Source organism: Fundulus heteroclitus, chromosome 8 (genome assembly GCF_011125445.2).
Source record: "Fundulus heteroclitus isolate FHET01 chromosome 8, MU-UCD_Fhet_4.1, whole genome shotgun sequence".
NCBI lineage: Eukaryota > Metazoa > Chordata > Actinopteri > Cyprinodontiformes > Fundulidae > Fundulus > Fundulus heteroclitus.
The window spans coordinates 15,951,806-15,978,783 of NC_046368.1; the positions used below are offsets into that span (position 1 = coordinate 15,951,806).

The 26,978-nt window shown below is 39.0% G+C and overlaps 2 protein-coding genes across 4 annotated transcripts in view; both read left to right on the forward strand.

Annotated features, from left to right (window-relative positions):
* Nucleotides 1-13,440, forward strand: part of LOC105930775 (zinc finger protein 37 homolog) — a 113,219-nt gene extending 99,779 nt beyond the window's left edge. Inside the window, exons 2-3 of the mRNA XM_036140179.1 lie at nucleotides 8,831-8,938; nucleotides 10,417-13,440. Coding sequence (XP_035996072.1) covers nucleotides 8,831-8,938; nucleotides 10,417-11,942 — 1,634 coding nt within the window. The 3' untranslated portion in view covers nucleotides 11,943-13,440. The remainder of the gene's footprint in view (nucleotides 1-8,830; nucleotides 8,939-10,416) is intronic.
* The window catches only part of LOC105930784 (oocyte zinc finger protein XlCOF6), a 99,210-nt gene that overhangs the window by 67,095 nt on the left and 5,137 nt on the right, over nucleotides 1-26,978 (forward strand). The window contains exons 1-2 of one of the 3 annotated variants that reach the window (XM_036140176.1): nucleotides 15,309-15,616; nucleotides 18,983-19,090. In XM_036140176.1, coding sequence (XP_035996069.1) covers nucleotides 15,403-15,616; nucleotides 18,983-19,090 — 322 coding nt within the window. In that variant the 5' untranslated portion in view covers nucleotides 15,309-15,402. Of the gene's footprint in view, nucleotides 1-15,308; nucleotides 15,617-18,982; nucleotides 19,091-26,978 lie in introns of those variants that run through there. The other 2 variants (XM_036140177.1, XM_036140178.1) reach the window with 2 other exon arrangements.

Here is a 26,978-nt window from a genome sequence, read left to right on the forward strand (position 1 = left end):
AAATCTAATGACAGTGGATAACATATTAGGTAATGAGGAAAAAGGGGGAAATATGCTTGTAAGGTTACCAATATTACCCAGACATTCAAGACGGTCTTAACTATGAAATTAAAAGCTCACCTTTATGTGAGAGGATTATTTCTGTGTTTCTGCTTTTCTGTTTTGGCTATATTTTTTTTAAAAAAAACTGAAACAAATGTATAAGATCTGACAAATGAGCTGAATGTATCCAGAAGCTTTTTAAATTATTGTATTTATTAAGGGGTATAAAGCTATCCAAACCAGCCTATTATGAAAAAGTAATTGAATGAATAGATGTTATTATTCACATTTTTTGTAAGCTGAGGCTAATTTTAATACTCACGCCAAGGTCTATTTAATGTCAGACCTGTAGCCCAAAGAACTTCAGTTAAATAGATTCAGGCTACAATTTCTCAGAAGGCTACATATTATGCCTGGATCTAAATAAATTCAAAAGCAGAATTTGACATTTATCATCGGCATCTATCTGTCTGATGAGGGTATCGTGCCATTTTATCCTTTCTCTTCAGACACCCAGTGACCAGGACAATATTATTTCCAAGAGTACACAAACAGCTCATCCAGGAGTCCGCAAAAGAACACAGAACATCTTAGGCACTGCACCTGACTTGTTTCAGTTAAGTTCAGTAAAAGTAGATTTATTGTTAATTTTTGGAAGGTGTGCATCCTGGTAGGTTTCACGTAAAACTAACAATTCAGAAAAAGAACTATATACTCAATCAAATCTGGTGGTGGACTGAGGCCAACTTGCCATGGGAGATCCTACCAGGAGTAAGAATCTCTGGAAAACATAGTTCTCAGAATCATAGCAGATTCAAGAGAGGGGTGATACATGGTGGATATTTGACATACTCACTAATTATTAAATTCATAATGAAAACTATATTTTGTTTCTTTTATTCTGCAAGTTTGCCCTTACTCCGGAGCCTTAAATTAATTATGTTGTACCTCTGTGTCGGAATCTTTACGTTTGACTTTCCAGTTGTGGCACTTGAATTTCTCTGTGAGACAGAATAAAGCCTATTTCAAATCTATTCTATCCTATTTTTCTTGTATTTCATGTTTCAATCCTCGTAAAAAGTATTTGTATTTTTTTTTTATGTTATTAATTACGATATGAAGACGGTTTTGAAATATTCTACTATCCAATACTCTGCTTTTTCATGATTGTCATGATTGGTAAAACTGCCAAAAGTAACATTTAAAATACCAGATTATGATTATCCATCATTTACTAAAGCAGAGATAGAAATCATTACTTTGCACAATTATTGGAGTTGAGGCTTTAATTAGCAACACAGTTCAATAACAGTCAATTTTAACCAGCTTCAGGATAAAAAGATGTTCGATATAGTGCAGCAGTTACTACAATTTCAAAGATTTGTCTCAGAAACATTGCTTACAGTAATCAATTACATAGAAAAAAATGTTAAAATGTGGCATTCGTTATTGTAGACCAGAATGTTTTTGGTCATTGGCATTAACAACTTGTTGGTATTTCTGGCTCTGTTCAAGTCTGGTTTTGCTTGTCTGTCTCACAGAGAAATTCAAGTGCCACAACTGGAAAGTCAAACGTAAAGATTCCGACACAGAGGTACAACATAATTAATTTAAGGCTCCGGAGTAAGGGCAAACTTGCAGAATAAAAGAAACAAAATATAGTTTTCATTATGAATTTAATAATTAGTGAGTATGTCAAATATCCACCATGTATCACCCCTCTCTTGAATCTGCTATGATTCTGAGAACTATGTTTTCCAGAGATTCTTACTCCTGGTAGGATCTCCCATGGCAAGTTGGCCTCAGTCCACCACCAGATTTGATTGAGTATATAGTTCTTTTTCTGAATTGTTAGTTTTACGTGAAACCTACCAGGATGCACACCTTCCAAAAATTAACAATAAATCTACTTTTACTGAACTTAACTGAAACAAGTCAGGTGCAGTGCCTAAGATGTTCTGTGTTCTTTTGCGGACTCCTGGATGAGCTGTTTGTGTACTCTTGGAAATAATATTGTCCTGGTCACTGGGTGTCTGAAGAGAAAGGATAAAATGGCACGATACCCTCATCAGACAGATAGATGCCGATGATAAATGTCAAATTCTGCTTTTGAATTTATTTAGATCCAGGCATAATATGTAGCCTTCTGAGAAATTGTAGCCTGAATCTATTTAACTGAGTTCTTTGGGCTACAGGTCTGACATTAAATAGACCTTGGCGTGAGTATTAAAATTAGCCTCAGCTTACAAAAAATGTGAATAATAACATCTATTCATTCAATTACTTTTTCATAATAGGCTGGTTTGGATAGCTTTATACCCCTTAATAAATACAATAATTTAAAAAGCTTCTGGATACATTCAGCTCATTTGTCAGATCTTATACATTTGTTTCAGTTTTTTTTTAAAAAAAATATAGCCAAAACAGAAAAGCAGAAACACAAAATAATCCTCTCACATAAAGGTGAGCTTTTAATTTCATAGTTAAGACCGTCTTGAATGTCTGGGTAATATTGGTAACCTTACAAGCATATTTCCCCTTTTTCCTCATTACCTAATATGTTATCCACTGTCATTAGATTTCTTGTGAACGCATCTTTTTCTGTATACTGTGTAATTGTTTAAATTCTACCTTTATTCCGCTCTCAGCAAATTTTTCATGGGATTTAAAATGTGTACCTTTTCTTGTCTTTTTACAAGCAAAAACTGCGTTTGTGCCAAATAAGGAACAACGAGACGTTGTGTTTGAGTGATAGCGATAGATAAAAAGGTCTGACCAGTAACCAACGTGTGGATGGGGTGTGAAAACTTTCCAGTGCACCGTCAGGTTCTGACTTGATGTCAGAACTTTTGCTCTATGGTTTTCTAACACGCCTAACTTAATCAAACATCAATTAAAGCTCACACAGATAAACAAAAAAATTAAATACTCTACACTAAATGATGAGAGTATATATAAATGATTTAAGTGTAGTTTAAAAAGCTCTTTGAGTAATTTAATTGTAGATTTGATAATGTATTGATTATATTTTATATAAAATTTCACGTAAAGTAAAAGCTATATAAAAAAGATGTGTAAAATAGTTTTTTGTCACTGTTGTAAAATCTCACTATACCAGATTCATTATGTGACTCAATTCTGATCTCAGTTTCAAATGAACAATCCTTTAGAATTTTAGCACATAGTCTCATGCAACTAGGTCCTCCAAATGCAAACAGTTAACACTATAAAATAAATAACTTGAGTGACAATCGTAAATGTTGCTCGTAAACAAAGCAGCATGTTTTTAACCATTGAAATTAGACACCTGATAAACTTCATACTATCCATCCTCTTTACCAAAGACAGATTCAAAAACTAGCAATAAACTATTATTCTACAAGAGAACCCCCAAAGGAGTAATAACTGGTGGGTTTTTATGGCATATTTGCCATAAAGTGACACACACACATCTTAGGGCATCAAATATAGTTACTATCCACACTCGTATTGTATTTTGGGTTCTTAATGCTAATTATGGACTTATTTTTCAGAGTGGACAGATAATACAATATCTGGAAAGTAAAAAAAAATAAAAAATAAAATAAGAAAGCACTACTACATACAATACAATTTTACTAACACTATCAATATGGCATAAGCAGAGATACAAAAGCATCACAGAAACACTGATCCACAAATGGTTTCTACGTTAAAGACGGTAATGGCGTCACAGCTAAACAGAATACCAGGGTAGATGTACCTACTATGAAGAGAAAAAACAAAACAGAGAGAACGTAAAGTTGAAATAACAACAAATAACGTAAAAATAAAAAGGACCCAAAAGGGTGTAAGTGTTGATTTTGCAAAATAGGAGTAGAAGAGTTAATTAGTCAATTAAAACTGTTTACATATTTTTAAATAGTTGTTACGGTTTGGTTTCACCTATACAGGGACAACATATCCTGGTATTTTCCAGTCAGAAGTTTACATACACTGATCGTGGAGATGAATTTTGGAAGAAAAAAAATTAAGACAAGCAATTTGGTGAAAAGCTGTGAATTCATTGTGGGGGTTTGTCGCTCTAGACAGGGTCAAAACTTATACAGGCTAAACCTCTCCGCAGGTTCAACTACATTTTTTAACCAATGGTGCTGGTTCTAGGTGTGTTTGGAAACTAAATGAAAAATATCACTGAAGAAAGTTTAGCATCTATCCACCACAAAATTCCCCCCTTAGTTCAGGGTTCACCTCATGTAGCTTTAGAGGATTTGTAGCACTGGTTTGGCTGTTAGAGAGTCTGTTGTTCTGCGGTTGCCACTGATTTCCAAACAAAATCCAACAATTTTGTGCTTGTCAGCAATTTTGTCAAATAAAAGAGAAAGTTTAGACAATTACTGGCATTATTCAACAAGAAAAAAAGCCACTTCCAAACCGACTGATTTAACCTAAGTCTAGATCGGTCTGTTAGTACAAACAGACCGTGGTTTGTGTGAAGAAAAAAAAAAAATCGGCAGTGCAAATGTTGGCTCTACTGATTACACGCCAACAGGTATTGCTGACAGCAACCTCTGCATTTTTACTGTGCTGCAGGCCGGCCTGTACCCTGCATGGATTTCTGTTGCTGCTTGCAGCCGCCTGATGATCAGCAGCCTTTATATCCACCAAATAATGGATCAATGTTTATAACCGTAAAACCAAAAGCTACTGACTGGATATTTCTGCCATCACAATTAAAAATCATGTTCTTCTTACTTTGGTTACCTAACTTTTACTTGTCTGGTACAACGCTATACTGTTCTGCTGTTTTTAATGATGAAAATCAATATTTTGGTAAAAATCCCCGCCGGCACAGTTAACCGCAAACACCCCTCAACCCACCAAAACACCTACTGCAAAGATTAGCCCAAGTTCTGGGGAAACCCTGAGTTCTATAAAATGAACCATGGGGGAGAGGCGAAATCAAAGCATCTAGTTTTTTAGTTTAAAGATGGAGGCGATAAAGTGGAGCAGAATGAGCAGGTTCCAGTGAAAAACCTGCAGAGTCTTATCAGAGCAATATATTGAGAGCAAAGTTTGGTTTTGGTTCTGTTCTGTGGAGAAAGTCTTTGCAGTTTTTGTTAATTTGTGTAACAAAATATGTTTAAAATATTACATTATTCTGCAAATGAACTTGTTTTTATTTTTCAATTGTTATCTGACTAGGCCTTATGTATTAATAATTGCAGTTTGTTTTCTTTTTCCTTTGCTGTACTAACTTAACTTTAAATTGAGCTTTGTTCCATTTTAATCAGTATTGTCTAAAGTCAGCTGTCACCTGAATCTCCCCACTTTGGGACGGTACAGCTATTTCTATTGTGTTAAAACTGTGTCAGAATGATATGAAAAAGGTAGTATTTATCATACCTTAATTTAAACTAGATGTGTACCTTATTTGATAAATGTGTCATTATCATTATATTATCATTTGTCGACTAAAAAAACCCTAGTTTAACATTGTCCCTGCAGTACACTAGTAGGATCTGTTTTATATAAATAGAATAAAATCTATTCTATTCTAAAAAAGAAAAACTCCAGAATGTAATGTACAGGTGTAACTTGATACTTTTTTGTGACTATTTTCACTACAGATGCATTTGCACTGCATTTGCAAGTCCACCAGAAAGGGCTGAACTTTTAACATTTTGATCCTAGAACTTTTTTAGTTGAAGATTTAGCCTTTTTATTCAGAGTGAAATATTCACCGATTTAGCTTTTTTTTTTCATTTCTATTACTCATAGAATTAGCTTAAGTAATTATGTTAAGAATCAGCAGAATTTGTACATTTTTAACAATTACACAATTAATTGTCTGAACAATCATTAGTTTATAAGAGCCATAGTTAGGACATGTACAGGTGACAGGACAAATATTAGTACAATCTGTAGAGAGATGGCTGCCTTCAGAGTTGGTAAAAACAAAAACAACAACTATATTTTAACTAAGAGAGTTGTAGGATAAGAAAGGCGTGACTTCTACCAGCGTAATGACTTTTACTGACCGTTTTGATTTTTACTGAGCTGCGGTGGTCAGTGGCTTATTGAGATAAGGGGGAGGTTTCCTGTTCGGCTCCCTAGTTAACCAGGAAGTATGATGTCTACGCTGACCAGTCAGTCTGTTGATTAAGATAACAGAGAGGCTCTGTGTTTTTGTTTATTAACTAACAATGAAAGGATGTCATGCTTGTTGAAAGTGACGGTTTTGCTGTTAGATGTATGAAATGATAAGATAATGCCCTGCACGAATTTGCTGACTGCAAGTCAGCAAAGATCGATATTGTCCCCCTTCCTGCAGTGCCACACGTGTTTGACACAACTCCTCCCCTCCTTAACAGATCTCGTGAAACTTGGGGTCGTGATCAGTAAGAGAGTGAGCGGCTGCACTATTAAGACGCTTTATGTTGTCCCGCCAAACTGAATTAATCTTTATATCAGGATTAAAGATTAAGGATCCTCTATTTCACCGTATAGAGATGCGGGACGGAGGTTTTTTCACGTAGGATTCGTATTCAGCAGAGCTTACGTAGAGTCTTGCGGTTTAGCGGCTGAGCGGTTGAAGGAGACGGTGGTGGAGTAGGTTCGCTATCCAGCCCATAGACCGTCAAACCGCTGCCCGCGTAGTTCCTCATGGTTTCAGATGTTAGAAGTCTGGTCAGTGAAGTTGCATGGAGGTCCCGATCGGTCTGCCTGGTTGTTTTTTCTTATACTGAGAAGGGGTGTGGTTAACGTTGAAGGGGGGAGGTATTGGCTGTTGTGTGGAGGGCGGGTCTAAAAAGCTACCACTTTCTTGATCCTCAAAACGTCTCTCCAGTTGCAAAAGTTGCAGAACAGCGTTGAGATCCGGTCTGCTATCATCTTGTCATGCCATGCGTTAAGCAGAAAAATAACCGGAGTTGTTTTATCTTGAGCCTGTCTCGGAGTTGCGCGGAAGAAACCATCGACCGGTAAGCCCCGTTTTTGATTGTCATGTTGGTGAGAAGATCCTATTTGTTGAATCTGTGTCAGTTTCGAATTCCTAAAGTGGGGGAGGGGACCGGAAATGGGGGAGGGGTATGGATTCCGGAAGTGGGGGAAGGGACCGGAAATGGGGGAGGGGTATGGATTCCGGAAGTGGGGGAAGGGACCGGAAATGGGGGAGGGGGGCCGGAAATGGGGAGGGGGCCGGAAATCAAAGGGGGACCGGAAATGATTAGGGTCATAAATCACCCATCGATTAAAAAGTGACAGAAGGTATTATTTTTAATCTTTATTATAGTCTGACTGCTTTTACGGCTGAAACAAAGACTGATTTCCTCCCACCTTAAAGATTGGGTGCGCGTAACGGAATTAAATAATTCAAAATAATCATAATAATACTAATAAAAAGATTGGGTATGTATACCGGAGTTAAATAATTATAAATAACTTTAAATGATTACAATAATACTACTAAATAAGGTTGGGTATGCGTAACAGAATTAAATAATTACTATAATATCAATGATAGTAGTAATAATATTATTAATGATATGAATATAAATGAAAATAATAATAATACAATTAATAAAGGAATAATTCATTTAATAATGATTAATGTGGGGGGTGTCACATGAGGGTGTCACATGAGGGGTCACATGGAGGTCACGGTAGGGGTCAATGATAGGGTGTCACATGAGGGTCACGAGCAGGGTTACGTGACAATCATGTGAGTAGGGTCACCTAAAAGGTCAATTAAAAAATAAGCCCCGCCCCTTTTTAATCGCCCCGCCCACTTTTAATCCATCAAAATCGGATTAAAAAGTGACAGAAGGTATACCCCTATTGTTTTTCTCCTTGTTCAACTGTTTCACAGGGAGCTTTAGTGACAGAAAGATAATTTAATTTCAGTTGCATGTCTGTTTTCTTTTATGTGGTAAGGTTTAAGTTCTAACAAAGGCAAGCTGTACTCCAGAAGTAGATGTAAGTTTAATGATACGTTCTGGAGTTGATGCTTCTGAAGCGTTTATCTGACGGGAAAGTGACAAACTTTAAATATGTTCAGAAAGACCCCTGATAGTTGGTCAGTACATGATTTGAGCATCCAACCTGACACCATGTCTGGACCTGCAGCCTTGTTGGTGTTGACCTTCTTCAAGGAGGAGGTCCCTTGGTGCAGCTGCAGGACGAGAGGCTGATGGTGCTCCTCTGGCTGGGGAGGATGTTCAGGCTCCCTGTCACGTGGATTGCTCGATACACTGCTTGTATCTGTGCTTTGCCTCTTGGATGCCTTTTTTAAGTTCACTTCTAACCCTGCTGTAGGGCGGTCTGTCTCCTGATCTGAACGGTGCATCCTGAGCCTTCAGCAGGTCTAGCCATGGTTTCTGATTAGGAAACACTCTGATTGTCTTCATGGGGAGGACTGCATTGTTCACATTCAGATGTAAAGATAACAATGAAATAATCAAACTTTAGCATTAATATGAAATTGCCCCTAAACCACATTTGGTATCAGTGGTACTGATGTATAAATAATGGTATTTAAATTAGCTTCACCTGTTGTGGAGTGCAAAGCCTGGCAGCTCCAAAAGGCTTTGCTTCCCAAACCATCTGCTTCACAGCAAAACATTATTTTGGATATCAGTGTGAATATATTGAGGGATTAGACATTCTACACATGAGCTAAACTGTCGAGTCTTGAGGTTTGGTTCTCTCTACTCTGCTGATCAACTCTATTTTCTCTAAATTGACTCTTTGCCATTGTTGTAATCTTCTTAAACTAAAGTTGTTCATAATGCATGTAAATGTGTTTCAGTGTTGGCGGTAGATGTTAAAGTGGCTCCTGAAGAACAGAATCCTGAGGTGGACCAGCAGGAATCAGAGCCCCTCCAAACAAAAGAGGAACCCGGGTTCAGTCAGAAAGGTCAGCAGCTTATTGTGAAGGACGGGGCCGATACTAGGTTTCCATTAACTGTCGCTCCTATCAAGAGTAAAGATTTTTTTTAGTTTGTTTGTGGGTCCTGTGTTGCAGCTAAATGCCAAAACATGGTGCGTCCAATCAGACAAAATATCAGTCTTGCCCTACATGCTACAATTCGATTTTTTTATGTTTTTTTATAAAACATAAAGGCTCCAACTAGAGGGTGGAGCGACAGATCTCCTGACTTGCTAGATTAAGTATTAATAGAAGAGTATGTTTTTATGAGAAAATGACAAAAGTGCACTTACTGCTCAAACCAGTTTCACAGTGAGATACGGTGGCAAAGTAACACGCACCCACTTTGGGGAAAATATAAATAATTCTTAAATATTTTATATTTTATGATAAAATTCTCATGGTGACATTCAAGGCCCTTCACCACCTTGCCCGCACCCCTCCCCAAATCTGTCAGGCCTCCTGCACATTCCCACCCCCTCCCGTGCTCTTAGATCCTCATCTGCTTTACACCTGTCTGTCCCTTCCGCCCGTCTCACCACCATGGGGAGCAGAGCATTCAGTCGCTCTGCCCCCCGCCTCTGGAACTCTCTACCGCCCTTACATTGAAACACGGACTCACTTCTCCATTTTAAATCACAACTCAAAACTCATCTGTTTAAGACTGGCTATTCTCTTTAATTATCAATTTCCCTGTCCCAGCTTCTGTATTTTTTAAATGTTTTTGTTTTGATTTTGTTTCTGACATTCTGTTTTTATCCTTTTGTACGGTGACCTTGAGTGTCCAGAAAGGCCCTTTTAAATAAAATGTATTATTATTATTATTATTATTATTATTATTATTATTATTATTAAATCCCAACCTAAACTGTTGCCAATTTCAGATGAAGTTGGTCTGCAATAGTTTCACTAGGAACCACAAAACACTAGATTTTCAAGATGGACGATAGACAGTGGCACAGGAGCTATTACTCTTTAACTCACTTTATACTCATTAACTGGAGTATACAAAGCCTAAACCATGCCATTTGTTGAAAGACTCACTCAGAGTAGCACTTTAAGCCAAAACTGTATAAAAAAAATAAAGGGCATTTAAGATGAAAACCCTTTTTTTTGTCTGTAAATATATCATCCAAAACCCCTCAAGTGGCATACTTTAGTTTCACCCGGTTCAAATTCAGTGAAATAAATCTATTCAAAAAGGGACTTGGGTGTTTCTTACTAACATATCTCGAAAAGTCAGTCCATTTTTATTAGATTTAATAGTTTTAAGTTGTTACAGATTAACTTAATAAAATTATGTTGTGGTTAGATCTGTCTTCTAGTGGAGACAACATACACTTGCAACTATTTCATGGTTTTACATCAAATCTCTGTGATACTGTATTTACTCATTTCAGCAGCAACAAATGTGAATCAGTCTTCATCTGTAAAAATCAGTTTTTTGTTTTCATTTACTTTTGCAGATGCATCTGAGGAAGATGCCGCTGAACAGTTTTCTGGCTCAGATTGGGACAATCATCCTGTCACCTCCCCCAACACTATGCAGAAGATGTGCAAATACAGCAGTGACAAGACATGTTTGAGGAAGAAAAATGATATCAAGCTGAAGGAGAGTGCATCCTCTCCTCCATTCTCTCTGCAAACAGATCAATTTGGAGAACAGTCATGTGTGGACAAGTCCAGCAGAATGTTGGTTTCTGTGGAAACCGAGCCAAAATTGGTAAAAAGTGTTGCCGCCGACCTCTGCCAGCCATCTCTGAATCAGACGATGAAACTGGTAAAGAACGATAGCTCAGAGGTTACTGGTGATGCATTAACAAATTTTCATCCGAAACATCCTTCAAGGCATGAACATGAATCTAGTGGGAGTGACCACAGTGTTAAAGTCGCTGTTGTTTCTAAAGGCTGCACACAGGAGGAACATTTTATCAAAACTCAAAAAGAGGGGGAGGCTAAAGCACTGCCAGGTAGTGAAGGTGATGGTTTGTCTCAGTCAGAGGTCAGTTATGCACTGAAATGTCAGGAAGCAGAGTTTGATCAGAGATGGTTGGAGGGACAAAGCATGCAGGATGTGGAGCAAGAAGAAGGAACATTGGAGCAAAATAATTCACCTGTTGTTGCTCAAGATACCCAAGAACAAAGCAGGAAGTGTTTTAGCTGTCCAACCTGTCCAACGACATTTAGCCAAGCAGCTTCGCTCAATGCTCACATCAAAACTCACGGCATGAGTAAAGATCACAGCTGCAACGTTTGTGGGAAAAACTTCAAGTGGGCAAAATACCTCAAATACCACAACTACATCCACACGGGAGAAAAACCGTATGGCTGCAGCATCTGCAATAAGACGTTTCACCGTCCCGACAAGCTCAGCAGGCACAGACGCACCCACAAGGGGGTGAAACCACACCGCTGCCAGCAGTGCAGTGAATCATTCAAAGACACTAGATCCCTTCACAGGCACATGAGGATCCACACAGGAGAGCGGCCTCATTCCTGCGCTCAGTGTGGTAAGAGGTTCACCAGCCTTGGCAACCTCAAAAGGCATTCCAGGATCCACACAGGAGTACGGCCTCATTCCTGCACTCAGTGTGGTAAGAGGTTCATCAGCTTTGGCGACCTCAAAAAGCATTCCATGATCCACACTGGGGAGAGGCCGTATGACTGTAAACAGTGCAGCAAGACCTTCAACCAGGCTGGACACCTTAAAGTCCACATGCGAGTTCACACGAGAGAAGCACCGTACCGTTGTGAGGAGTGTGACAAGAAATTCAAAACATCCAGCAGCCTGAAGTTGCACCTGCAGATTCACACGCAGGAGCAGTACAGCTGCACATACTGCAAAAAAATCTGCACTACACCCTGTCGCCTGAAGAGACATGAGAAGACGCACACCACGGAGAAGGTCTTTTTCTGCAGTCAGTGCGGGAAGATCTACACCGATACGCAATCCTTGAAAAAGCACCTCAAGAGTCACACATCACTGGAGTAAAACCTGCAGAGTGCAGGAAGTACAAGTGAGGCTACAAGAAACCCAGTGGGCCTTTCCAGTCCGCGGATGAGGCCAAGGACTTCATCAGCTCCTTCCCAGTATGGCGAGTCCCTCCAGCGGCTGTGAATGAGGACGAAGCTGCTGGCTAACCAAATCTAGTTGGAACTGAATCATCCTACACGGTTCCTGGATTTAAGTGTGGTTCATCACTCGGAGATTCGGCCACAGTATGAGTTTGTTAGTTCCAGTGCAGTTCTACGCCAAACTTAGCAGGGGTGCCAGTGTTTTTTTTTCATGAGGGCACAGAACAAAAGATTTGGCGAAAAAAGACTAAAAAAGGTCAATATTTCATCATTTAATGTATTAAGTGAGCTAAAGAGCCAATTGTGTCTCTGGATCTGCAGGCTGCTGACCGCTGAAGGTATGTCAATATGGCTGGAGCTAAACTTAATTTTTAAATTATTGTGAGAATAAAACTGTAAAGGTAAAAAATACAATTGGTCCAAGTGGCCAATCAGTTGCAATGTCTTTAGTACATGGGCACTGGCCCCTGTCTAGAAGCGCCCCTGGTTAGTTCAGAGTGTGCGACCGGTTTTCCCTTTATGATTAGTGAGATGTAGCTTCTCTAACCTGGCCTGATTAGCAGTTAATATACAATCCTTTTGGTCTGTCATTATTTTTTTTATTTTGTGATGCTTAACCAGGCTCTCATTTTCCTTATCCAAGTTCAACACTGGGCATACCACTGTTTTATTTTTGTGTTTTTTTCTTGGACATGGAGTTTATCTGCTGCTCATTTACTTGATCAGCCGGTTATTTACTGCCAGTAGAAATGTTGAGGACCATCTTGTTAGACTAATTGTTGCAATTGGTCAGTTCTAATTGTATGTTTACTATGGACACTTCTTAGTTATCTCTGCTGGAGGCAGCTCTCTCTCTCACTTTAACGGTTCTGTTTAAAACTACTGGGTTTGAGGTTGAAGTTTGTTCCTTTGCGGCCCCTTATCCATACTAGATCACGGATCAACAGGTAAGCGTTTTGTTATCATTCTTTGGTTTAGTTGTTTTGAGCTTTAAGGTTCATGGAGTTCTATGTGTTATGTTGTGTAATGGGCACCACCAAGGGGTATTGAGGGTTAAATTGAAGTTTTTGCTATTATCACACTTTGGGAAGCAGGAGTCAAACTTTAAACCTGTAATTTGGTGAGTTTTTATATATTATTATTGTTGTGTATTATCATACATCTGGATCTATAGCCTATGAAACATTCACTGTGGGACATCAACTGAGAAATACTCTGGATATCCAGTCTGATATTGTTTTGCATTTTTTTAAGAAGACTGACCTGCAGTTTACAATTTAGCTTATGTAAAAGTTCAATTTCTGTATATATTAAAAGATAGACTTTCTGTTGATGTTTAAAATATTTCAGCTGTTAATTGGTTTTCAAGACATTCTGTTTGTAACTTGAAATACAGTCGATACGTTCTTGATGAATCTAGTGCTTCTGTTTGTCGTCTCACACGCCTCCCTTATTCTATGATCACACATTTTTTTAACAGTGTGCACATTCCAATAAAAAATCGTATTCTTTTGCGACTGTACAAAAGAAACAAGGGCCTGATACTCTGCCTGATAAAGAAATCCAGGCTGTGGTTGGAGATTGGCTAAAACACTCAAAGATGAATCCAACAACACACCAGCTGTGGATCATGACGGTGCAGATGAGGCGTCACAAAACAACTTTTTCCTTTTTTAGAAGGCATTCTAGTGCTGCTTAGTATTCTTATTGGGTTTTTTTAAGTGTCTGTATAGATGACACTAATCAGTTCTGGTGTTTCCATTGTCTTTTTAAGAAGGCTTTTTTGGTCCTGTTGTGTAAATCCTTAATTTAAACTGGTGGTCCCCACCACCACCAAACACATATACATGAGAGGTTTTGCAAATCTCTCATATATATATATATATATATATATATATATATAGTATTTCATGCTTGATTTGGTGGATATGTTCTATACAAGTTACTAGCACTAGTTTACCTTTTCTTAACTTCTTAAGAGAACACCCAGCATTAGGCAAAATAAGACATTTTTGGATTTGATGTTTATCATCTAGTTTCTATACTTTTTTCCTGTCCATTTAGAGGGGTATAATAATTAAAATACTTGGGGATTTCAGTGCCCTCAACATCTGCCAGCAGTTCCTTTGTCCTCTTTGAGAAAGACATCGGTTTGTCATTACACATACGACATTCACTCCATCTGAAACTGACTGAAAGAAATCAGTCAGTTTCATGAGTGCAATAAGACATCTTTAATATGGTTGTACGGAGAATATCAAGGGAAGGGAAGGGCACAGAAAGACTGGAGAGAACTGAGTGACCGCTGGAGCAGATGAAGAAGACCAAGATAAGGCTTCTGGGATCCATGGCTCAAAGACGACAGTATTAGCTCCCTCTGACGTTTACCAGATAAGGGAATGCTAGTTCTAGCTGGCCATGTTGTTCAACATATGTGAATTATACAATATAAAAGACTGACGGCTAAAACAGATTTCTAAAATATAAACAACCAAATGTGGTTATTTAGGTTGGGTTTTCTTTTCTAAAAAAGCCATTATCACTGCATGCTCAGATAAAATGTAATGGTGCAGTTATCAATTTTTGTTGTACTTCATTCATTTGATAATTGTATAATAGAGAAAACGGGGCTACTCTTAACTTAAAATACCTCAATAAACACGCTTTATGAGCTGCATAACATTGCACATTTTTAATATTTTGTATTTATTTAATTTGAAACTATTTTACTTTTTTTAACCATCTTGTTTGTCTAGTTTAACTTGTTCTGTGTTTTGTCTGTTTTAATTTTCAGTTATTTTCAGCTGTATGTGTGCAGCACTTTTTTTACCTTTGTTTTTGTAAAGTGCTTTATAAATAAATCTGGAGGTGTATTTAAAAAAAACACTGCAGAGTAAAAAAAAAGGTAAAGTAGAACACACTGAAGAATAAAGCTTGAAATACAAAAGGGAAAGTCAAATGTACGGTAAAATGATCAGATTTCAAAATATTAATCCAAATGTCTTTACATGTATAACATTATAAACCAATGTAATGATGAATGTATTGCATAAAGATTAACATTTGTCAATAGCTGTTGCACGAATATATTCCAGGATGTGTACAACAATGAATGTACCCGCAGCGCCCAATAACGCTTGAATAATTAGTGCACATTATTTTTTATTTAGGAAACATTATATTCAAACATACTTTGGGTCTTTAACATATTTTATGAATTCCTGGGTAGTGTACTCCACAACAGTAGGTGGCAGTCCTACGGATGTGTGAGTTCTAACAAAAACTTTAAACACCGCCTGCTTCCTTTAGAGGAGAAGGGGATCCTTTTAATCTGTTTAGGCTTTTCCGCGCGAACACGCGCTAAATAATCACAACGGATGGAGAAAACGATGGAGCTGAAAATGTTGCTGGAGTCATCTCTGAAGCGGATCTTTCAGGCGACTGTGACCGACATCCTGGTCTCGGTGGAGCAGACCCTCTCTGAGTACCAGGGAACAATCCAGACGATCCAGACCGAGAACGAAGGTCTGAAGCGGCTGCTGTCTGCTCAGAGGAGCGCAGAGTCCCTCCATGAAGGTCTGCTGTCCTCAGGTCTGCACTGCTTGTTCATCACCTGTTTGAGGTGTCCTCAAACAAACGTTTTTGTTCCAGTGCAATTGAAAGTTTGCAGAAATTATCAAAGCCAAAATACTTTGGAATGAGGACCCATCCAAAACAAATGAGTGACAGATTTTTGCTAGACCACATAAAATATAATTTAGAGTAATGTCGGAATTGAATTTCTGGAGGATCCAATTGATCTTAAATGTATATAGCCACGTTTTATGCTTATGCTTTATGCTTATAAAAAAGACATTTGGCATCTATTTGTTAGTTCAGGGATCGTGGGTTGTTTGGCTTTGATTCCATGCTAGTAAACTTAAAAATCTCAACTTAACGTTATTTTCCCTGAAGCGATCATGTGAACAAGTGTGACAGTTAATGATACAGCAGGTTTGCACCATGTTTTTAACTATTTAAAACAAACCAAAAAAGAACAACTTTGTTGTGTAAACAAACAGAACCCCTTTCCTGATACCCATATATCACACAATGCAATGTGGTTGTTAGTTCACCCTTTCAAGCCCCACAGTCAGTGCAGAGCCTTAATCCTGGCTTATGCTTGACGCATCCACAAGGTCCGCGCAGCCATATTATGTCATTATGGCTACCATGCCCCTCCGTGTGCCCAAAAGGTCCTGCTCCACACACCTAGGAAAATTTCTACATGAACATTCCCGCACGGAAAAATGTGTCAGACGGACAAGTGCTCCTGTGGCAGAGGTTAGTAAATATAGACAACTATGATTCGACCCAAAAAGATCAGTGTGATCATAGGATTTCATAGTTCATAGAACTCAGGCTGGCAGCATGTTGAAGTAGCTCTGTAACTTTGTTTAGGTTATTTTTCTTTTTTCAAAATTTTGTTCCTGCATTTGTTGAAAAATTGCTTTTTCTGGAAAACCGTTTCTTCTTGTATTGGAAGCTGTGCAGCTGGATAGATTTTTTCCCCAATACTTTTCTATATTTTGCTCTTTTGTAATGATGCATAATCATAGCAACAGGGTGGTTTACAACAAGGAGCAGCTGATTAACATCGCAAAAGCAGAAATATTATGACAACTGAAGCCAGAAATCCCACAGGAGTTGAAAAGAAGGCATTGTGGTGGCAGAGCAGGAGCAAAAAGGAGAGAGTTAAGGAGGAAGTTCAAAGCATCTCTGCCATCTCTCATTATGGGCAATGTGAGATCATTAGCTAACGAGTTGAGTGAACTTCAAGCCCTCACAAGGACTCAGCAAGAGTATCAGGAATGCAGTATTATGTGTTTTACTGAGACATGAATGCAGGATCATATACCCAACTCCAACGTCTCTCTGCTGGGCTTCCTGAGTATACGAGCAGACAGAGAAAAGGAAAGGAGGTGGATTGGCATTGCTTGTCAACAATATATGGTGTCACCCAGCACACGTTACTGTGAGGTGTCATCTCTGCAGTCCAGACATTGAACTATTGCCAGTAAGTTTTCATGCATATTATTTGCCCAGAGAGTTCACCAGTGTTGTTTTGGTGGTTGTTTACATCCCACCCTCAGCTGTTGCATGGGATGTCATCAGTTCCGTTACAGGATACAGACACAAAACCCCAATTCTTTTGTGGCAATATCTGGTGACTTTGATCATGCCTCTCTCTCTCTGCTACACTGCCAATGTTTCAACAGTTTGCCATCTGCTCTACCAGAGAAAACAAGACATTGGATTTGTTTTACACAAATGTCAAGGATTACCTGTAATAAAAAAAGGCTGAGACAAAGTGGTCACAGGAAGCTGAAGAAGCCACATGGAGAGGACATAAATGCCATGACTCAGTGTGTGACCAACTATATGAACTTCTGTGTGGACAGCATCATCCCCACAAGAACAGTGAGATGCTTCCCTAATAGAAAACCTGGATCACCAGTGACCTGAAGGAACTGTTGAACAAGGAAAAAATGTGCCTTTAAGGAGCTATGCAGGATGGGCTCTAGCGCGTAATGAGGCAGATAAAAATGTTTGAGGTGTAAAGCTAACTTTATAGTTGCCATATTGAGCAGGACTTTTTTATTGAAAATTTTTTTTTGTCGATAAATAACTATCGACAAAAATGTCATTGATAAAAGGTAGTTAATGTACATTAAAACAAACATAAGCCAGGGGGACCAGTCACACGTATGCATAAAATAAGGTTCTTCTATTTCTCCAGTCCGTTACTATAAAGAGCAAACGATTTAATAAAAAGTTTGTGTTGGAGTCTGAGGGCACTGATATCAGTCCCTTAGGGAATGATATGAGCCCTGTTAAATAGATTAGTCGTCCATCATGAATCACAAGTAATGAGGTACTTTTGTGCAGTCATTTTGAGGCTTCATTTACAGAAATGAGCAATTTGATATTCATGAGAGAAGAGTGTGCAAATAGGCAATAACAGTACAGTGCTTGTAATATATTAACATATTTAGCATTAGATGTATTATAACATGATTGTAACATATTATGGAAATTTAATGGAGCAAACTATCTCTCAAGAGGGGGCGATATCCTTCCCAGCTCTTGGAAAGAAGCTGTTTCTAAGTTTATTGGTTCTGGATTTGATGCTTCTGAAGCGTTTATCTGACGGGAAAGTGACAAACTTTAAATATGTTCAGAAAGACCCCTGATAGTTGGTCAGTACATGATTTGAGCATCCAACCTGACACCATGTCTGGACCTGCAGCCTTGTTGGTGTTGACCTTCTTCAAGGAGGAGGTCCCTTGGTGCAGCTGCAGGACGAGAGGCTGATGGTGCTCCTCTGGCTGGGGAGGATGTTCAGGCTCCCTGTCGCGTGGATTGCTCGATACACTGCTTGTATCTGTGCTTTGCCTCTTGGATGCCTTTTTTAAGTTCACTTCTAACCCTGCTGTAGGCCGGTTTGTCTCCTGATCTGAACGGTGCATCCTGAGCCTTCAGCAGGTCTAGCCATGGTTTCTGATTAGGAAACACTATATTTGTCTTCATGGGGAGGACTGCATTGTAAAGATAACAATGCAATAATCAAACTTTAGCATTAATATGAAATTGCCCCTAAACCACATTTGGTATCAGTGGTACTGATGTATAAATAATCGTATTTAAATTAGCTTCGCCTGTTGTGGAAGGCAAAGCCTGGCGGCTCCAAAAGGCTTTGCTTCCCAAACCATCTGCTTCACAGCAAAACATTATTTTGGATATCAGTGTGAATATATTGAGGGATTAGACATTCTACACATGAGCTAAACTGTCGGGTCTTGAGGTTTGGTTCTCTCTACTCTGCTGATCAACTCTATTTTCTCTAAATTGACTCTTTACCATTGTTGTAATCTTCTTAAACTAAAGTTGTTCATAATGCATGTAAATGTGTTTCAGTGTTGGCTGTAGATGTTAAAGAGGCTCCTGAAGAACAGAATCCTGAGGTGGACCAGCAGGAATCAGAGCCCCTCCAAACAAAAGAGGAACCCGGGTTCAGTCAGAAAGGTCAGCAGCTTATTGTGAAGGACGGGGCCGATACTAGGTTTCCATTAACTGTCACTCCTATCAAGAGTAAATATATTTTTTAGTTTGTTTGTGGGTCCTGTGTTGCAGCTAAATGCCAAAACATGGTGCGTCCAATCAGACAAAATATCAGTCTGGCCCTACATGCTCCAATTTGATTTTTTTTAAGTTTTTTTACAAAACATAAAGGCTCCAACTAGAGGGTGGAGCGACAGATCTCCTGACTTGCTAGATTAAGTATTAATTGAAGAGTATGTTTTTATGAGAAAAAAACAAAAGTGCACCTACTGCTCAAACCAGTTTCACAGTGAGATACGGTGGCAAAGTACAGCGCACCCACTTTGGGGAAAATATAAAATATCCCTAAATATTTTATATTTTATATTAAAATTCTCATGGTGACTGATAAGATCGGGTTTTACCGGCTTTCTGTTACATGTCTATTAAAAACCCATCTTTCCCAGTTCCGGATTTGGCTATAAATGAGAAAACATTGATCAGAGGTAGAACAGTTTAAATGCATATTTAATTCATAGAAATTAAATATGGAGACAGAGTATACATTACCATACAAGATGTTTTTTCACCGCGGTGGAAAAGTCTGTCCAATTTTAAGTTTTGCCGAGACTTTCTTTAATACAGTGTCTGCCCGCCTCCTCTAAGGGAGGGAGGGGTAATCTGCAAGCCATCTGTGTCTCAAACAAAGGGGCTGCTCTTCCCAGCACGGGGTCAGGCCGCGATGACCCAACAGCCATAAAACTAAAGTTGCATGTTATCTTACCCGGCCACAGAGAGGGGAGGGCAATAAACTGCCCTGTTATTCTACCCAGCAACAGAGAGGGGAGACACCCCTACTAAGATATATTTTTTAATTCTCAACAACCCCTCTGTTTTGATCTCTTATAGATCAAACCAATAACTAGGCTAAACTAAGTCTATGTCTTGAAACCCTTAAACAAAATTTAAATGGTAAGATATAATATTGTAACCCACTGTCCCCTCTGTTGGCGACTTATGAAATCACATGAAGTTCAAATGTTCCCCTTAAATGTAAAATACCCCAAGTATAAGCTAAAAAGCTACTCAACCTGAATCTCTAACTTACTAGAATTAAGAAAAGTAAGCACCTTTATCCGAGAGGTGCAAGGCTAAGATAAATGTGCAACTACCAGAAACTATTGTATGATCTAAATATGACTTTAAGAGTCCTAACCTAGATTAACAAAATGTCTTCTTAGAAATAAAGATAACCCATGAAAGCACTACACTCAGATCAAACCACAGAATAAAACGATTATTATGCAATGCAGAACCAAGAGTCTAACAATACTAATATTGAACACTTTATGAATATGGAAATTATAAGACATATGCAGTGGTTACAAAACTCTCATTTTCTTTTTTCTTTGTTTTACACAATGCATTCAATTGTTGTCATGATGTCTTGCATCTCGGAGATGTCTTCTTCTTGCCTTTAAAGAAGATGGGTTAAAGAGTCAGTGTTCCAACTGCGGTCTCCACAGAACTGTATGTTAATCTTTATTAAAAATAAAAAAAAAAACGAAAACAAAATAAACTTCCAGCTGCCTCATCCGCGAGTGGCTCTGCGCCTCGAGCTGCCCTCGTTGCCGGTGGCAGTTGAAAATCCTTCCAGTCAGCCAGTCTGACCCGAAGGCTGGCATGGTATTGTTCCCTTAAATCCTCTGTTTGGCTAGTACACGTGGCTCCTGGAATGTGAAGGGCCCCTGACCTCTGGCCCACCACATCTGTCTGTGATGACCTTAGCGTGCATCCTTCGAGGTCGGGGGTTGGTGGACTCTCTTCACATACTTGGGCTCTCCTAATTTTATATCTCCTGAAACGTACACGACAACCGTTTAGATATCAAATGTTGTGTGCTACCTGTAATTCCGGAGGTTGACTTTGGTCCCGAAAAGCTCCTTTCAGTCATATGGAAACATATCCTGTAATGAAATTAACTGAAAACACTCCCACAAGAAACACACTTCACATCTTTTTCACCCCAATTTCAATTTAGTCTGTGCACAGAATTTTAGCCAATTGTGTTTAGAATTCACCCCATTAATCCTTACCACCTTCCATTGTTCCATTAACCTGACAACAGCCAGATGCATGTCTCGCTCCGCCTAGCTCCACTCACATACATCTGGGACACCGCTCATTGAAAGTGATTTCCCCAACCAAATTTATGGTCTGGCCAATCAGGACGCAGGGCGGGTGTTTCCTGGATGTGACGTAGCGGAGAAGCGACCGTGAGATTCCAACAACAATGGCGGCTCGCATGGAGGAAGCAAGCTTTAGCATTGATGCTCCTATTTCTTCTGTGTTGTCCAATCTACCTGATATTGTTTCATTAAAAGAACATCAGAGAACGGCTCTGAAGGCTTTTGTTGGTGGAAACGATGTTTTCGCCCTTCTCCCAACCGGATTTGGCAAGCGGTTAGCCGCTAACGAGCGGTAAGCCGCTAACCGTTAGCGGTTAGCGCAAACCATATTCGGAGGCCTTTAGTCCTCAACGCGGTCCGCCCGGGATCGACTCCGACCTGCAGCGCTTTGCCTCTTCCTGTCAGCTCGCTGTCAATAAAACGCGTGCCACCAGAGCCGCAAACACAGAGCGGCTCTGTGTTCGCTCTCATCAGCGTCATGGGTTAGCTTCGGTGTGAGTGGTTGAAATAGCACGTCGATAAAGATGACAGACAAGTGGCTTATCCAATTATATGCAAGAATTTTTGATAAGCCCCAGCCTTCAATAAAGGCAATTCCTATGGCGGTGTCCCAGATGTATGTGAGTGGAGCTAGGCGGAGCGAGACATGCTGTTGTCAGGTTATTGTTCCATCTCCATCCTATGAGAAACCTATTTTAGAAATGTAATAGTTAATGAGACACTTTATCGCAATTCCTCTTTCCTGACGCTGGGCCTCTGATTGTCCTGCAAAAGAATGCCTGCACAAAAACTTTATACCTCCGGTGGGAATCGCCATGTCTGTGGAATCTAAAATTAGATAATTTAGTTTGAAATCAAAGTACATTTTCCTGTAAGAATGTGAGAATGCTCTCTGGATTAAAGATTCAAGATTACCATCCATCACACCACTTCACACACACCTTTCAGCACGTCACCACACTTTACTTCTGTACCCTTTACTCCATACTCAGATGTCTATGCTGCAAAAAAGTTCCTTCTTTTAATCTGAGAGAAAAAGCAAACCCCCATTTTGTTCACCTATCGTTTTATCCAGTTGTTACAAATCCTGATCCGGTTTACTACAACAGATATATGTGGCTTTGAAACCTTAACTAACCTACCTGACACACCAATGATTTTAAACTAAACTAAATATGCATTAAGTTACCCTCTGTTTATCTCTGTTTTATCCAGTTTTTTGTAGTTTATATAGTTTTTCTATTTAATTTAACATTCACTTTATTGTCCTGCTTAAACTGTTTAAGCCTTTTTCCAAGAACCCCCCTCATAGAATCTGTCTTTAGCAGATACGTGGTGTCTGACACTTGCCCACTAAATCTAATTTTATAGTTCCGGCCTGTTTTGGGAGTCACTTAAACCAACATTCCAGAGAGCCATGGGTAAGGTCTTTTGTGGGGGCTTTCTTTTTGTTTAAACAACCGTTATCTGACTTACAACGCAGTTACATACCTCCGTGGGGTCCTGCACAAGAACCCTTCCTCCAAATTACTTGTGCCAAGGGTTGATATAAAGTTTAAGATCTATATAACTTTAAGATACAGTGTTATTTTATAAATGTTTATGTCATATCCCTCTGCTTGGAACAAAATTAATTTTGTTACAAAACATTAACAAAGAATAGTATTATCCATCACAGGGAATCAATTAACTGCAAATAATTATCTGAATTGAAGTATGAAAAACACTGCCCTATATCCTGGATTCAGATCAAAACATAATGCAATTTCATAATCCCACAGATCTGCAAGAAGTCCTCCAAAAGTTGTGTAAGATCAGTGTACCCATTGAAATGATGACTGTAAACTAATTTGCTCACAGCAAGTTGATGGTATGAGAATGCTGAATGTTCAAAGATACTTACATACTGATAAAATATTGGGTTTTACCTGAATAAAACACCTGGTAACAGCAAATTCTGGTGAAAATCTGATATGTTTTAGCAAGCAACAGTTATATTGTACAATAGAAAAATCTCAATACTTGTGAGCTAATAAGAAATAACCTAACTAATGTGTGTAACCTAAAAGTGTGTCTCTGCAATGAATAGTAAACAAGACGTCTCACCCAGATCACCGCTGTTCCTGCTAGTGAGAGGCCCCACACGTCGTAAAAGCTGATAAGAACTCCCAGTCTGTAAATTTATGGCATGCAGCTGTGAGCATGCAGCATCACAGAACCCTAAATGTGAAAAATATCCCCACCCCAGTGGATTTTCTGCTTATAATTGTGTTGGTAAAATACACTTTCTGCTGTCAATTATGAGCAATACGGTCCTGGACATAATAGAATTAAAACTCATGTTTAAAAGGAACAAATCAGTTACATAGTAAAAAATTTTAAGAGACAGTAGTATATTTTTCAAAACCGCAAACCTGTACTGCTGGTATCTGCTCAATCGGCTGCCTTAAGAAGTTATTACCTGCACCAATCCATTTGCCTAGAAGCTCAAAAGTTGGAGACACAGAAAAAATATGAGAAATCACATTCCAGTAAATGTATTCAGTAGTATATTTGTAGAAATAACTGTCTGAATTACCTTAAAAAAGTCTGTTATCAGTCTGTGGTCCTTGAGATGGACTCGGACTGACATTTTCAGCAGATCAGGCAGAAAAGAGATTGGAGGTTAGACGTCGCACTCACAACTTCCATGTGTGGAACTCCACATTTCGTCCCCCACGTGTTGCAGTGATTCGCTGTCGACGCACCTCAGTGACAAAGTTCTGGTCCACGACTCAGAAACTGGATGAGGCATGCAACTCCAGTGTATGCAGACAGTCATTTTCCCTTGACAGCTTAGGATCTGTGCTGTTCATAGGCGTTGGCCATTGTTCCAGGGTGAGGAAACATTGAACATGGGAGTGTTATCCCCTACATGAGGCACTGACCTTCAGGAGGTGAGGTGGTATTGGGACTTCATGCCAGGATTTAGTGATGTGAAACAGTCCCTGGCCCAGTGTCCAGCGTAAGCAACTGTCCCAGATGTGATGGGTGCCCCACGACACACATATCGGCTGTAAATGCTCAGTTTTATGTTTCCAACCCCAAATCGGCACCGATCTGCGTCACATGTCATCCATGTCCATACTCCAGAATGAACAGACCTGTAACAAAATTAAGAAAGAAAAAGTAAAACAGGGGGGGGAGGGAGCTTCCCTACCTTAAATTAAAATAGAGACAGTTCTCAATGGAATCAGCTGCTTACTCTCACTCCCTTCCTATGTTGTTTTCCAAAAACTGTAATTTTACCAACGTTTAGTAATTAACAAACTCAAGCGTTGTGTATCACCCTTCCTTCGAGTCACAGGCAAATGGTGTATCAAATATTGTCTCAGCGAGCGTATCAAGATTTAAATTCATCAGCTGAGATATTGAAGAGGACACGTTTTTTTTTTTTTTTTTTGTAACACTATTACTCTAAATAATTCCCCTAAATTGGACTGATTTATTTAGGATCCACACCTGTGTGTTTGATCCATCCAGGTCAAACTTAGGAAGCTCAGCTGAAGTAGATAAAAGAAAGTGCTGTGTAACTGCATGCGGAGGTTAAACAGTGTTCTTTCAAGGAAGAAATTAGAAAAAACACTAACGTTACATTGTAAAATGGCTCCAAAACCAGTTTTGTGCCTTTGTGTGGAATATTTTAAATGCTGCCAGCTACGATGTTGAAAGGTTCATTCACCAGAAAGAGCACATTACCAAATGAACAAATATAAAATATTCCTCGGCCTCTAAATTACTGTGTGACAAGGGCTTCTACATTTTGTGGGACCATGAAAATGAGATTACATATAATGAATGATTTGGGGACCGTCCTGTGATGATCCCGTAATATTTTCCATTTCTACTAGTTTTTGGTGTTCTGCAATACCAGTGTCCATAATAATATGATGCAAGCCATTAACATTGGTCATAGATTCCTCAAGTCTAGGTGCTTCATTTGAGGATAACTTCAAAATGTACTCATGACTAAATGCAGGGTTAACAAAATCTGTCAAATCAACCGCAATATCTTTTTGCCCACACTGATAAGGTACATTTTAACCTTAACTTTTTTAGTTTTGCTTACTCGTGTCTTCCCAGGCTTGCAAATGAGCAGAAGTTTATAGGGTGGCTATTGTCTGCTCTCTGTCAATCAGCTAAATTTATGTTTGACGAATTATATCTATTTATTTATCTATTATAACTAGGGCTATCAAACAATGAAAACCTTTTAATCACTATTTAATTGCAAATTGTATTTCATGTCTGAAAGTATATACATTCATTAGGCATTTTAAAACGCTATTTTGCAATAGATAATGCTAGTTAAAATTACACTCTAACAGAAGGCATTTTCCCTTTTTTGGGTTTTCCCAATTTATAATGCCTCAAACAGATGTTTAATGTTCTGCCAAATTTTCAACACCTTTCCCAAACTTCTAACCACTTACTAACTTTTAGGCTACAGTTTAAAATAAAAATCTTCTCCAAAACTCACCAAGACAGGCCGTGCTCTCACTCTAATGCAATTCACCCATTCAGTTTGCAGCCAATACCTCAAATCGCTTGTCTGCATTGAAACTTGTCCTGCACTTCAACAAACATCATTAATGCATCTACCTTTTTTCCAATGATTTTCAAATTCCCCTTTAGTTTTTATTTTCACCCATATTTTTACCTATCACTAAATCTGCTCCCCAGTCACTGCTCTTATCTTGAGGCCGACGCACGTGGAGAAATTCACACCCTCATGAAGAGACACACACACAGACAAACCCCCACTCTCTGCTGAGCTGCAGGGCCCAACCAATCTCTCCTTCTCTCAAACCATGGATCCCATATTACCGAGACAAAATTATTAGACAAGACGTAACAAACATAACATTTAAGACAGACAGCCTGGCGCGTCAAATATTTTTTGTCTTTGCTTTTATCTTTTTTTTTTTATTACAGTCTCACCATCTAAGGATTCTCGACTGCCATTACTATTTTCCTACAGTCTCACCATCTAAGGATTTTCGACTGTTGTTTCTATACATAAATTCCATTCAAACCTCTCATAAAAGTTGCTCTGTTCAACCTCTGATATTTTGAGAAGAGAGAATCTAAAACCACAGCACCACAGAAATTTGGCCTAAATAGCTGACATTCTGCCAATGGAGGAAAAATCTGCTTACATTTTTCCGGTCGACCGGTGATGCTGCAGAATTAGTCCGCTTTTTGTGTCCAATTTTCAAACAGACTCTCACTCACAGCCAAAATCTGAGGGGTTTCGGCACCATGATAAGATCGGGTTTTACCAGCTTGCTGTTACATGTCTATTAAAAACCCATCTTTCCCAGTTCCGGATTTGGCTATAAATGAGAAAACATTGATCAGAGGTAGAACAGTTTAAATGCATATTTAATTCATAGAAATTAAATATGGAGACAGAGTATACATTACCATACAAGATGTTTTTTCACCGCGGTGTAAAAGTCTGTCTAATTTTAAGTTTTGCTGAGACTTTCTTTAATACAGTGTCTGCCCGCCTTCTCTAAGGGAGGTAGGGGTAATCTGCAAACCATCTGTGTCTCAAACAAAGGGGCTGCTCTTCCCAGCACGGGGTCAGGCCGCGATGACCCAACAGCCATAAAACTAAAGTTGCATGTTATCTTACCCGG